The following is a 12,487-nucleotide window of genomic DNA, read 5'->3' as shown; positions in this document are numbered from 1 at the left end:
GGGGCAAAGGGCCTCTGCTACTTCCCTATCCTTTTGGTTGAGGAGTATGATCCGTTTGGCATATGAGACAGCAGGACACAAGCCTCCTCAGAGGATTACGGCTCACTCAACTAGAGCTGTGGCCTCTTCTTGGGTCTTTAAGAATGAGGCCTCTATGGAGCAGATTTGTAAGGTGGCCACTTGGTCTTCCTTACATACTTTTGCAAAGTTTTATAAATTTAATGTTTTTGCTTCGGCAGAAGCAGCTTTTGGGAGAAAGGTTCTGCAGGCTGTGGTGTCCTCGGTTTTGGGTCCGCCTCCTTTTGCCCTCCCGTTTTTTTCATTCAGTGTCCTCTAGAGCTTGGGTATTTCTTCCCACAAGTAATGAATACAGCAGTGGACTCTCCTCCCATTAACATGGAAAACATAAATTATGCTTACCTGATAATTTCATTTCCATCTGTGGGAGGAGAGTCCACTGCCCCTGCCCGTTTCTCAGGTGGTCGGACCTAAATTTAATTTTATTCTTCTGGCACCATTTATACCCTGATATTTCTCCTACTGTTCCTTGTTCCCTTGGCAGAATCACTGGGGGATGAGGGGAGTGGGGGAGGTATTTAAGCCTTTGGCTGGGGTGTATTTGCCTCCTCCTGGTGGCCAAGTTCTTAATTCCCACAAGTAATGAATGAAGCAGTGGACTCTCCTCCCACAGATGGTAATGGAATTATCAGGTAAGCATAATTTATATTTTTAAAGGGAAATAAAGGTAGAATTTGACATTTGACCTGGTCATGGGACTCACAAAGCATATAGTTGTAGGCCTTGTGCACATGCATCCATTTTTTTAGCACAAGTAGACTGGTGGTGGTGATATTTTGTGGATTTGTGGTCTGCTGCTGTACAGTATGTGCTCATTGTGCTCTATGCACCAAAAGTTAAAGTCAAAATTAAACTTAAATGTATTAAATAGAGCACAACATTTTAAACACCTTTTTAATTTACTGTAATTATCAATTTTGCTTAATTCTCTTAGTATCTTTTGTTAAATAGTAATCCTAGATGTGCACCACAAGTGTTCATGTGTTTGCAACATTGTTTATAGCAATGTTATATATAGTTACAAACACTGCTGCCATAGACTGCTATGGATATGAGCATGCTCCTAAGCTCCTATCAACGAGACTAGATTTACCCTAAACAAAGTATATCAAGTGAACAAAACACATTTGATAATAGAAGTAAGTTGTTTTAACCTGCATACACTATATGAATCACTAAAATCCTAGTTTGACTTTACTGTCCCTTTAAGTATTTTCCAGTTGAATTGTATGAGCATCTGCACTGAATCTGTCTAACTGTACCCATTGATAGCTATGTGGTCCAGTCAAGCATGTTTGGCTTATGATCATTTTCGATATTCTTTTATTAGTCGTTAGTGTATGAGAAATTGTGTCATTGTTTAGCTGCTGGTGTATTTTACTTTGTGCAGCTATGGTCCGTTCACAGCTTCTGTACATTGATAGCTCGGATAGTCATTTCAGGTTATATTCCTCCAGGCCTTGAAATTATTTTATACATTTTTATTTCTTTTGAATAATGCTTAATTCCATTGAGCATGTTGCATCCCCTAATTGATAGACATTTTTCTTGTCTGTTTGTTTTTTGTTTGTTTTTCTGAAGTCCACAACCCGACGAGTAAGCTTTGTTCTTCATATTGATTTGTTCATGTAGGCTAGTCAGTTTATTCATTTCTTGTGGAGGTGGTGTTTTTTTTTACAGTTTTATTGGATTATTTTTGTTATATAAAAACTTTAAAGATAATAATTTTCTTTTTTTATTTAAATGGACATTAAGTTCACAAACTTCAAGCACTCCCAAAATATTTTTTATGAAATCTAAAACATTGGAATGTAAATTCAGTATTTTATTTTATTTTTATGTAAATTACATCTAAAAATGGTGTGTTTCTCACATCCACCAGAGGGGCATACTGGATGCTTAAAGGGACATAAAACAAGCTGAGATAGAGACAAAATATAATATGTACCTTAATTACTTAACCTGCAAATGTTTACTGCAGTGCCTCACCATTAACCCTTTCTTTTAAATTTCTGAATTGTACAGCTCTAAACCCCCCCTCCCCACACACACACACACAATGCCTTCTATGGCTGCCTCTATATCCACCTTTGATTTGGTAGAATACAGACTTTAATACTCATCTGCTGGAGCATGCCTAGAAGCAAATAAGCAGCTGTGAACTCAGTTGAAATACAATGCCTGTGTTCCTGATGCTAAACACTGATAAGGGGTGGATCAGACTACTCCAGGCAGCATGGCTATGTAAGTAATATTGCTTTTTTCAGAAAATTATTTTAAAATACTTGCCAGCAATTTTTAAACAATTTTTATGCTATTTTTTACTTAATTAGCCCTTTTAGGATATGCACAGATCTCAGCATGTTTTATGGCACTTTAAGGTAGGATAAAGTTTACTGTCCCAACTTCTATACTGTTTTATGCACTGAATGCTTAGACCAGTGCATGAACTTATTGATTCTAGCTCACTACAAACACTAACAGGCTAGATTTTGAGGATATGCAAACTAGATATATAACATCTGAACTAGGTGAAATAATCAGCTGATTAGTAAACATAATTATTTTATTTGCTCTAATCCAAGGTAATCCTGAAAATCTGGCCTGTTAGAGAAGCCTGTGGACATGTTCTAGCCCAATCTGGCCGCAATCAGAGCCGGTACAATAAATATAAACATTAGAGTTTCCAAGGGGTGTTTCTCTAGTCTACTAATTTTACTAATAAATAAATGTTAAAATAACTTCTAATTATTTTATGTGCAGTTATTTTGTCTAAAGTGTTTATTGGTTGATATATGCAATGCATGAACAAAAACTGACTATATGGTCATTTTAAGCATAATACTGTTACCATTTTCTAATTTACATTAAAATAAAGTGTTTTCCTCAGAATGCCTCCCTTCTTTTTGTGAAGTTGACTAATTCTCAGAATTTCTGTACTGGGTCTGTTTCTTCCTTCTGTTTGAATTCAAGTCATTTTCAAAATATGTTTACACAGGTTACATATGGTCAGATTCTTTGAGTACAGTTTAAAGGGACTGTCTAGTTTGGTTATGCAAAACTGGGGAATGGATAATAAAGGGGTTATCTATTTTTTTAAACAATAAGGATTCTGGAGTAGACTGTCCCTTTTAAAGATTTTTTGGGTTATCAGTCTGACTAATCTTTTTTGTTCTGATTTCACAGAGGGACAGAAAAATGTAAATTTTTATAGTCCTTGATTTATTTTTCTGTCTCTCCTATCTGTAACAACAATGAACATTTTTTTATGTGGTCTATTGCAAAATAAAAGCTATGTTTTTTTCAATATATAACTAATCAACATCAACTTTTAAAAGTCACAGATCTTCAAAGGCTTTAACCTTGTTTTCTATGTAAAACAAATGTGCATTGGGTAAAACTTTTAATATATATTGTAGTGACAAAAAAAATGAAGAGTTTTAAATCGCCCAAAAAAGAAATGCATAAACCAAAACACATTTGTGTGTGCTTTTTCTATAATTTGCAAATATGTCATCTCAAATCATGAAGTGGAAATAGTCAACACATAACAAAAACATGTTTTCCACTCTGGTGTTAAACTAGACTAAAGTAAAATGACAAACAGTGAACACGAAGCATGAACGCTTTTTTCTTTTAGTTTTTCTCCCACAAAATGCAGTTACTTTACAGATCAATCATTTTGTGAAATCATAAAGATTTAAAATCGGAGGAGACTTGCAGAAAATGTTACTGATTGTGTTTGTACCCTGATAACTCCAGTCTGAGTGCACTGTTCATTTCAAAATACACCACAGGTACAAAACTCTTTATCTAAACAGCTTGAGACCAGAAACATTTTGGAATACTTTGGATTTTAAAATATTTGTACACTTGCATTTGTAAAATGGGACAAGACCAAGTGTAAAAAACAATACTTATGTTATATAGGCAATATTTGCATGTCATAATACAGCTGATACATGAAACCTAAAGGTAGTTTCATATAATTTTGCAATACTTTTGTATACGTAGTACTATAAGAAACCAAACACAGGCAGAGAAGATTGTGACTTGTGGGCAAGGGAAAATTTTAATTTTTTATAATTTTAATATAAAAAATATTAATAAAAAAGCCTGGATTTCAGAATAATTCTGAAATTTCAGATTTGAACCTGTACTGTGAAATAGATGCCAGTGCACTGAATAAACCAACCTTTTCTTGTAAGGCTTTGACCATTCAACTTTTATTTCTATAAAATCCCCTGTAATACATTTTTTTTGTAAAAAGTACAAAGTATAGTAAAAATGAACATAGTGATTAACAATTATTGATGATGTACTATTAAATTCCTATTCTCTTTTATGCTCCAAGGAAGTGCTTATGGAGAAGAATCCAATGAAGGAACGGATATGAATCAAACCGAAGGTTAGAGGCCTAAAAAAATATATATTTGAAATGTTCTGCACATGTCCTATAGCATCTGCCCCAGTCTTTTATGAATGGTATCATTCCTCTCAATGTAAAATGTGTTTATTAATGTAAAAAAAAGAACACAGAAGGTAGAAGCCTGGGTTTATGGACAGGTATGGGTGTATGAGGGGATTATGTGTGCTATGGTTGTAGTGTGTATAGAAAGTTAAAAAAGGTGCACTAAAAAACAGCTAAAACCCTCTCAAGTATGAAAAACCTCATAAATCAAAATTATATTAGATGACATTTAATACATTTATAACATAGTAAAATCTATAAAAAAAATACCACCGGTGGTTTAAAAAAGCAATATCCAATGGAAAAAAAACAACACAACTATCCAATTGAGAATAATAAAGTGCACTGCTCAAAGTTCCATATATGGAGTACTTCTCTTGTATCCACAGGTCTACAGCTTACACGCTAGAGACCACACCTAATTCACTTAGATGGTAATATGTGAAAAGGATCTATAGAGGTGTCTGGGAGCCAACTGTCGTCCCACAAAATAGGAAATACACAAGTTTGTCACTACCTTGATTCTTGTCCGGTGTCCCGGTATACCTCACCACTTGTAATCTTTAACTTTGGTAGCACTTATGCGCAGGTATTCATAGGACTCTGGTGGTGATATCGTTCTCGTGTCTCCTCTTCGAGTGACGCTACCGCCTCCGACGTGCTGATCACGTGAGCGTTTCACCCTCCAATCAGGTGTGGTCTTTAGCGTGTAAGCTGTAGACCTGTGGATACAAGAGAAGTACTCCATATATGGAACTTTGAGCAGTGCACTTTATTATTCTAAATTGGATAGTTGTGTTGTTTTTTTCCCTTGGATATTGATTTTTTAAACCACCGGTGGTATTTTTAAAGATTTTACTATGTTATAAATGTATTAAATGTCTTCTAATATAATATTGTCTTATTAGGGTTTTCATACTTGAGACGATTTTAGCTGTTTTTAAGCACACCTTTTTTAACTTTCTATTTTTGCTATTTGGGTTTGTTTTCAGAGAACATTCCATATGGAGGTTGCCTAATCGTCCCCCATTTTGCAACTTGACATTTGCAGGTGGTATACCTGTGTTTACTATTATGGTTGTAGTGTGTGCCTTTGGGAGGATAATAAGGACTAGAGGAAGCCATGTTGGATGAATTTACTTAAAATGGGGATTAAATATATTGAGAAGTTTTAATGGGGCGTGAACTGGAGTGAGTGGCTGTGATGACATTGAGATAAAGGGCACAGTGGTTAACAATGGGTTGAAAGATAACATAAAATGTTCAATTGTATATTGCCTCAGAGTAAGTATTATATTTTTATAGACTAAAGCGTTTCAGTTGGCTTAAATATAAGTTAAGTAGATAATTAGGTTATATATCACTAAACATGACAGAAGATTTCAATATTTTATCACTTTTAGCTGGAATTGAATCTCTATTTGTGTTACTAAAGATACAGATATTTACTAATGAACCAGCAGACCCTTAAATAAGCAAGTGAACCCTAAAATCTACTCAACTTAAATTTATTCACTACGCTTCCTTCCATATAAACCCCTGAGGCAGCATTGATGAATATTGCTCTTAGCTATTGTCACATCATGCAGAAGAGGAGATTGTTCCTCTTGGTCATGAACAAAGCTTCCAGTTGTAAGTTTAAAAAAAAAAAAAAAAACTTTAGTAAAGGTATATACAAGTATATTATAAATACACAATGGCACATTTTCATACTCACTCTCTGAGAAGAGTCATCACAGGTTTGCATATTCCAGACTGCTTCTAAGTAAATCTGAAATGCTCTTTTCTTCATTTCATGTTCACTACATGTCCCTTAAATGGACATTAAAATTAAACTTTCATGGTTTTTATGGAGCATGCCTATTAAATAATTTTCCAATTTTATTTTCTCTTGTTAAGTGTGTTCAGTCCACGGGTCATCCATTACTTATGGGATATATTCTCTTTCCCAACAGGAAGTTGCAAGAGGATCACCCAAGCAGAGCTGCTATATAGCTCCTCCCCTCACATGTCATATCCAGTCATTCTCTTGCAACCCTCAACAAAGAAGGAGGTCGCGAGAGGAGTTGGAGTTTTTTACTTAATTATTCTTCAATCAAAAGTTTGTTATTTTAAATGGCTGTTTAAGTGTGCTGTTTTTTTATCTCAGGCAGTATTTAGAAGAAGAATCTGCCTGCGTTTTCTATGATCTTAGCAGACGTAACTAAGATCCACAGGCTGTTCTCGCACATTCTGAGGAGTGGGGTAACTTCAGAAAATGGGAATAGCATGCGGGGTCCCCCGCAAATGAGGTATGTGCAGTACAATATTTTCTGGGAATGGAATTGACTAAGAAAACACTGCTGTTACCCATATGATGTAAGTACAGCCTTAAATGCAGTAGTAGCTACTGGTATCAGGCTGATAAATGTATGCGCAGTTGAGTTATTTTCTAGGGACTAGAATTTGACTGCGAAAATACTGTTAATACTGAAATAATGTATAAGCCTTAACTGCAGTAGAAGCGACTGGTAGCAGGCTTAGTGATAACTTTGCATGACATTGAAAAAGTTTGTTTTTAAAACGTTTACTGGCATGTTATTCGTTTTGTGAGGTACTTTGGTGATAAATCTTTTTGGGCATGATTTTTTTCCATATGGCTAACGTATATTTCTGCATAGAAACCGTTATATCAGGTCTCCCACTGTTGTAATATGAGTGGGAGGGGCCTTTTTTAGCGCCTTGTTGCGCAGTTAAAATTCTAGCACAGTCTTCCTGCTTCTTCCTCCTTGATCCAGGACGTCTCTAGAGAGCTCAGGGGTCTTCAAAATTCATTTTTGAGGGAGGTAATCAGTCACAGCAGACCTGTGACAGTGTGTTTGACTGTGATAAAAGCGTTAAATCTTAAATTGATTATCCGTTTTGGGTATTGAGGGGTTAATCATCCTTTTGCTAATGGGTGCAATCCTCTGCTAATTTAATACATTTACTGTTAAACATTGTTTGCTATAACTGAATTAATTCATTGTTATTCAACTGTGTTTTTAAAAGCGCTGCAGCGTTTTTTATATTGCTTGTAAACTTATTGAAAGTAATTTCCAAGCTTGCTAGCTTCATTGCTAGTCTGTTTAAACATGTCTGATACAGAGGAATCTGCTTGTTTATTATGTTTAAAAGCCGATGTGGAGCCCAATAGAAATATGTGTACCAATTGTATTGATGTTACTTTAAATAAAAGTCAGTCTTTACCGGTAAAGAAATTATCACCAGACAACGAGGGGGAAGTTATGCCGCCTAACTCTCCTCATGTGTCAGTACCTTCGCCTCCCGCTCAGGAGGTGCGTGAGATTGTGGCGCCAAGTACATCAAGGCCCTTACAAATCACTTTACATGATATGGCTAATGTTATGAAAGAAGTATTATCTAATCTGCCCGAGTTAAGAGGCAAGCGCGATAGCTCTGGGTTAAGGACAGAGCGCGCCGATGACACGAGAGCCATGTCTGATACTGCGTCACAATTTGCAGAACATGAGGACGGAGAGCTTCATTCTGTGGGTGACGGTTCTGATTCGGGGAGACCGGATTCAGAAATTTCAAATTTTAAATTTAAGCTTGAGAACCTCCGCGTGTTGCTAGGGGAGGTGTTAGCGGCTCTGAATGATTGTGACACGGTGGCAATCCCAGAGAAATTATGTAGGCTGGATAAATACTATGCGGTACCGGTGTGTACTGACGTTTTTCCTATACCGAAAAGGCTTACAGAGATTATTAGCAAGGAGTGGGATAGACCTGGTGTGCCCTTTTCCCCTCCTCCGATATTTAGAAAAATGTTCCCTATAAACGCCGCCACACGAGACTTATGGCAGACGGTCCCTAATGTGGAGGGAGCAGTTTCTACTTTAGCCAAGCGTACCACTATCCCGGTGGAGGATAGTTGTGCTTTCTCAGATCCAATGGATAAAAAATTAGAGGGTTACCTTAAGAAAATGTTTGTTCAACAAGGTTTTATATTACAGCCCCTTGCATGCATTGAGCCTGTCACTGCTGCAGCGGCATTCTGGTTTGAGTCTCTGGAAGAGGCGATTCGCACAGCACCATTGGATGAGACTTTGAGCAGGCTTAGAACGCTTAAGCTAGCTAATGCGTTTGTTTCGGATGCCGTAGTGCATTTAACCAAACTTACGGCTAAGAATTCCGGATTCGCCATCCAGGCGCGCAGAGCGCTATGGCTTAAATCCTGGTCAGCAGATGTGACTTCTAAATCTAAACTACTGAATATTCCTTTCAAAGGGCAGACCTTATTCGGGCCCGGCTTGAAGGAAATTATTGCTGACATTACTGGAGGTAAGGGCCACACCCTTCCTCAGGACAGGGCCAAATCAAAGGCCAAACAGTCTAATTTTCGTGCCTTTCGTAATTTCAAGGCAGGAGCAGCATCAACTTCCTCCGCTCCAAAACAGGAAGGAACTGCTGCTCGTTACAGACAGGGTTGGAAAGGCAACCAGTCATGGAACAAGGGCAAGCAGGCCAGAAAGCCTACTTCCGCCCCTAAGACAGCATGAAGACTGGGCCCCCTTTCCGGAGACGGATCTAGTGGGTGGCAGACATTCTCTCTTCGCCCAGGCTTGGGCAAGAGATGTCCAGGATCCCTGGACGTTGGAGATCATATCTCAGTAAAGAAAGAGGCATTTCTACAATGTGTACAAGACCTCTTAGTGATGGGAGTGATCCACCCAGTTCCGCGAACGGAACAAGGGCAAGGTTTTTACTCAAATCTGTTTGTGGTTCCCAAAAAAGAGGGAACCTTCAGGCCAATCTTAGACCTAAAGATCTTAAACAAATTCCTAAGGGTTCCATCGTTCAAGATGGAAACCATTCAAACCATCCTACCCATGATCCAAGAGGGTCAGTATATGACCACAGTGGACTTAAAGGATGCCTACCTTCACATACCGATTCACAAAGATCATTATCGGTACCTAAGGTTTGCCTTTCTAGACAGGCATTACCAGTTTGTAGCTCTTCCCTTCGGGTTAGCTACGGCTCCGAGAATTTTTACAAAGGTTCTGGGCTCGCTTCTGGCGGTACTAAGACCGCGAGGCATAGCGGTGGCTCCGTACCTAGACGACATTCTGATACAAGCGTCAAGTTTTCAAAATGCAAAGTCTCATACAGAGATAGTTCTAGCATTTCTGAGGTCGCATGGGTGGAAAGTGAACATGGGAAAGAGTTCTCTGTTTCCACTCACAAGGGTTCCCTTCCTAGGGACTCTTATAGATTCTGTAGAGATGAAGATTTACCTGACGGAGTCTAGGTTATCAAAAATTCTAAATGCTTGCGGTGTCCTTCATTCCATTCCAAGCCCATCAGTAGCTCAGTGCATGGAAGTAATCGGCTTAATGGTCGCGGCAATGGACATAGTGCCATTTGCGCGCCTGCATCTCAGACCGCTGCAATTATGCATGCTAAGTCAGTGGAATGGGGATTACTCAGATCTGTCCCCTTTACTGAATCTGGACCAGGAGACCAGAGATTCTCTTCTCTGGTGGTTGTCTCGGGTTCATCTGTCCAAAGGAATGACCTTTCGCAGACCAGATTGGACGATTGTAACAACAGATGACAGCCTACTAGGCTGGGGCGCAGTCTGGAACTCCCTAAAGGCTCAGGGATCGTGGACTCAGGAGGAGAAACTCCTTCCTATAAACATTCTGGAATTAAGAGCAATATTCAATGCTCTTCTAGCTTGGCCTCAGTTAGCAACACTGAGGTTCATCAGGTTTCAGTCGGACAACATCACGACTGTAGCTTACATCAATCATCAAGGAGGAACCAGGAGTTCCCTAGCGATGTTAGAGGTCTCAAAGATAATTCGCTGGGCAGAGTCTCACTCTTGCCACCTGTCGGCGATCTACATCCCAGGCGTGGAGAACTGGGAGGCGGACTTTCTAAGTCGCCAGACCTTTCATCCGGGGGAGTGGGAACTTCATCCGGAGATATTTGCTCAACTGATTCTTCGTTGGGGCGAACCGGAACTGGATCTCATGGCATCTCGCCAGAACGCCAAGCTTCCGTGCTACGGATCCAGGTCCAGGGACCCGGGAGCAGTGCTGATAGATGCACTAGCAGCCCCTTGGGTTTTCAACATGGCTTATGTGTTTCCACCGTTTCCGTTACTGCCTCGACTGATTGCCAAGATCAAACAGGAGAGAGCATCAGTGATTCTGATAGCGCCTGCGTGGCCACGCAGGACCTGGTATGCAGACCTAGTGGACATGTTGTCCTGTCCACCATGGTCTCTGCCTCTGAGGCAGGACCTTCTAATTCAGGGTCCTTTCAACCATCCAAACCTAATTTCTCTGAGGCTGACTGCATGGAGATTGAACGCTTGATTCTATCGAAGCGTGGTTTCTCGGAGTCGGTTATTGATACATTAATACAGGCTCGGAAACCTGTGACCAGAAAAATTTACCATAAGATATGGCGTAAATATTTATATTTGTGTGAATCCAAGAGTTACTCATGGAGTAAGGTTAGGATTCCTAGGATATTGTCTTTTCTACAAGAGGGTTTAGAAAAGGGTTTATCCGCTAGTTCGCTAAAGGGACAGATTTCTGCTCTGTCTATTCTTTTACACAAGCGTCTGGCAAAGAATCCAGACGTCCAGGCTTTTTGTCAGGCTTTGACTAGGATTAAGCCTGTGTTTAAGACTGTTGCTCCTCCGTGGAGCTTAAACTTGGTTCTTCAAGTTCTTCAGGGTGTTCCGTTTGAACCCCTTCATTCCATTGATATTAAGCTTTTATCTTGGAAAGTTCTGTTTTTGATGGCTATTTCCTCGGCTTGAAGAGTTTCTGAGTTATCTGCCTTACATTGTGATTCTCCTTATCTGATCTTTCATTCAGACAAGGTAGTCCTGTGTACTAAACCTGGGTTTTTACCTAAGGTTGTTTCTAACAGGAATATCAATCAAGAGATTGTTGTTCCATCATTATGTCCTAATCCTTCTTCAAAGAAGGAACGTCTTTTGCATAATCTAGACGTGGTCCGTGCCCTGAAGTTTTACTTACAGGCAACTAAAGATTTTCGGCAAACTTCTTCTCTGTTTGTCGTTTACTCTGGACAGAGGAGAGGTCAAAAGACTTCGGCTACCTCTCTCTCTTTTTGGCTTCGTAGCATAATACGTTTCGCCTATGAGACTGCTGGACAGCAGCCTCCTGAAAGAATTACAGCTCATTCCACTAGAGCTGTGGCTTCCACCTGGGCCTTTAAGAATGAGGCCTCTGTTGAACAGATTTGCAAGGCTGCAACTTGGTCTTCACTTCATACTTTTTTCAAATTTTACAAATTTGACACTTTTGCTTCTTCGGAGGCTGTTTTTGGGAGAAAGGTTCTTCAGGCAGTGGTTCCTTCTGTTTAATGTTCCTGCCTTGTCCCTCCCATCATCCGTGTACTTTAGCTTTGGTATTGGTATCCCATAAGTAATGGATGACCTGTGGACTGAACACACTTAACAAGAGAAAACATAATTTATGCTTACCTGATAAATTTATTTCTCTTGTAGTGTGTTCAGTCCACGGCCCACCCTGTCTTTTTTGAGGCAGGTTCTAAATTTTAAATTATAACTCCAGTCACCACTGCACCCTATAGTTTCTCCTTTCTCGTCTTGTTTCGGTCGAATGACTGGATATGACATGTGAGGGGAGGAGCTATATAGCAGCTCTGCTTGGGTGATCCTCTTGCAACTTCCTGTTGGGAAGGAGAATATATCCCATAAGTAATGGATGACCCGTGGACTGAACACACTACAAGAGAAATAAATTTATCAGGTAAGCATAAATTATGTTTTTATTATCTTCTTTGCTTTGCATTCTTGGTATCCTTCGATGAAAAGCATTTATAGATAGGCTAAAATGTAGAAATACACTTAACGACCGAGGACGTACCCCGTCGTCGGTCTTGGAA

The 12,487-nt window shown here is 39.2% G+C and overlaps 1 protein-coding gene across 2 annotated transcripts in view; it reads left to right on the top strand.

Annotated features, from left to right (window-relative positions):
- GTF2I (general transcription factor IIi) overlaps window positions 1–12,487 on the top strand; it is a 456,346-nt gene that overhangs the window by 62,983 nt on the left and 380,876 nt on the right. For both annotated transcript variants that reach the window (XM_053707479.1, XM_053707477.1), the window contains exon 10: window positions 4,433–4,486. In XM_053707479.1, coding sequence (XP_053563454.1) covers window positions 4,433–4,486 — 54 coding nt within the window. The remainder of the gene's footprint in view (window positions 1–4,432; window positions 4,487–12,487) is intronic.

The sequence above is a fragment of the Bombina bombina genome, chromosome 3, assembly GCF_027579735.1.
Source record: "Bombina bombina isolate aBomBom1 chromosome 3, aBomBom1.pri, whole genome shotgun sequence".
Classification (NCBI taxonomy): Eukaryota; Metazoa; Chordata; class Amphibia; order Anura; family Bombinatoridae; genus Bombina; species Bombina bombina.
Note: the sequence above shows the minus strand (reverse complement) of the source record. Positions and strands in the feature narration are given on the sequence as shown.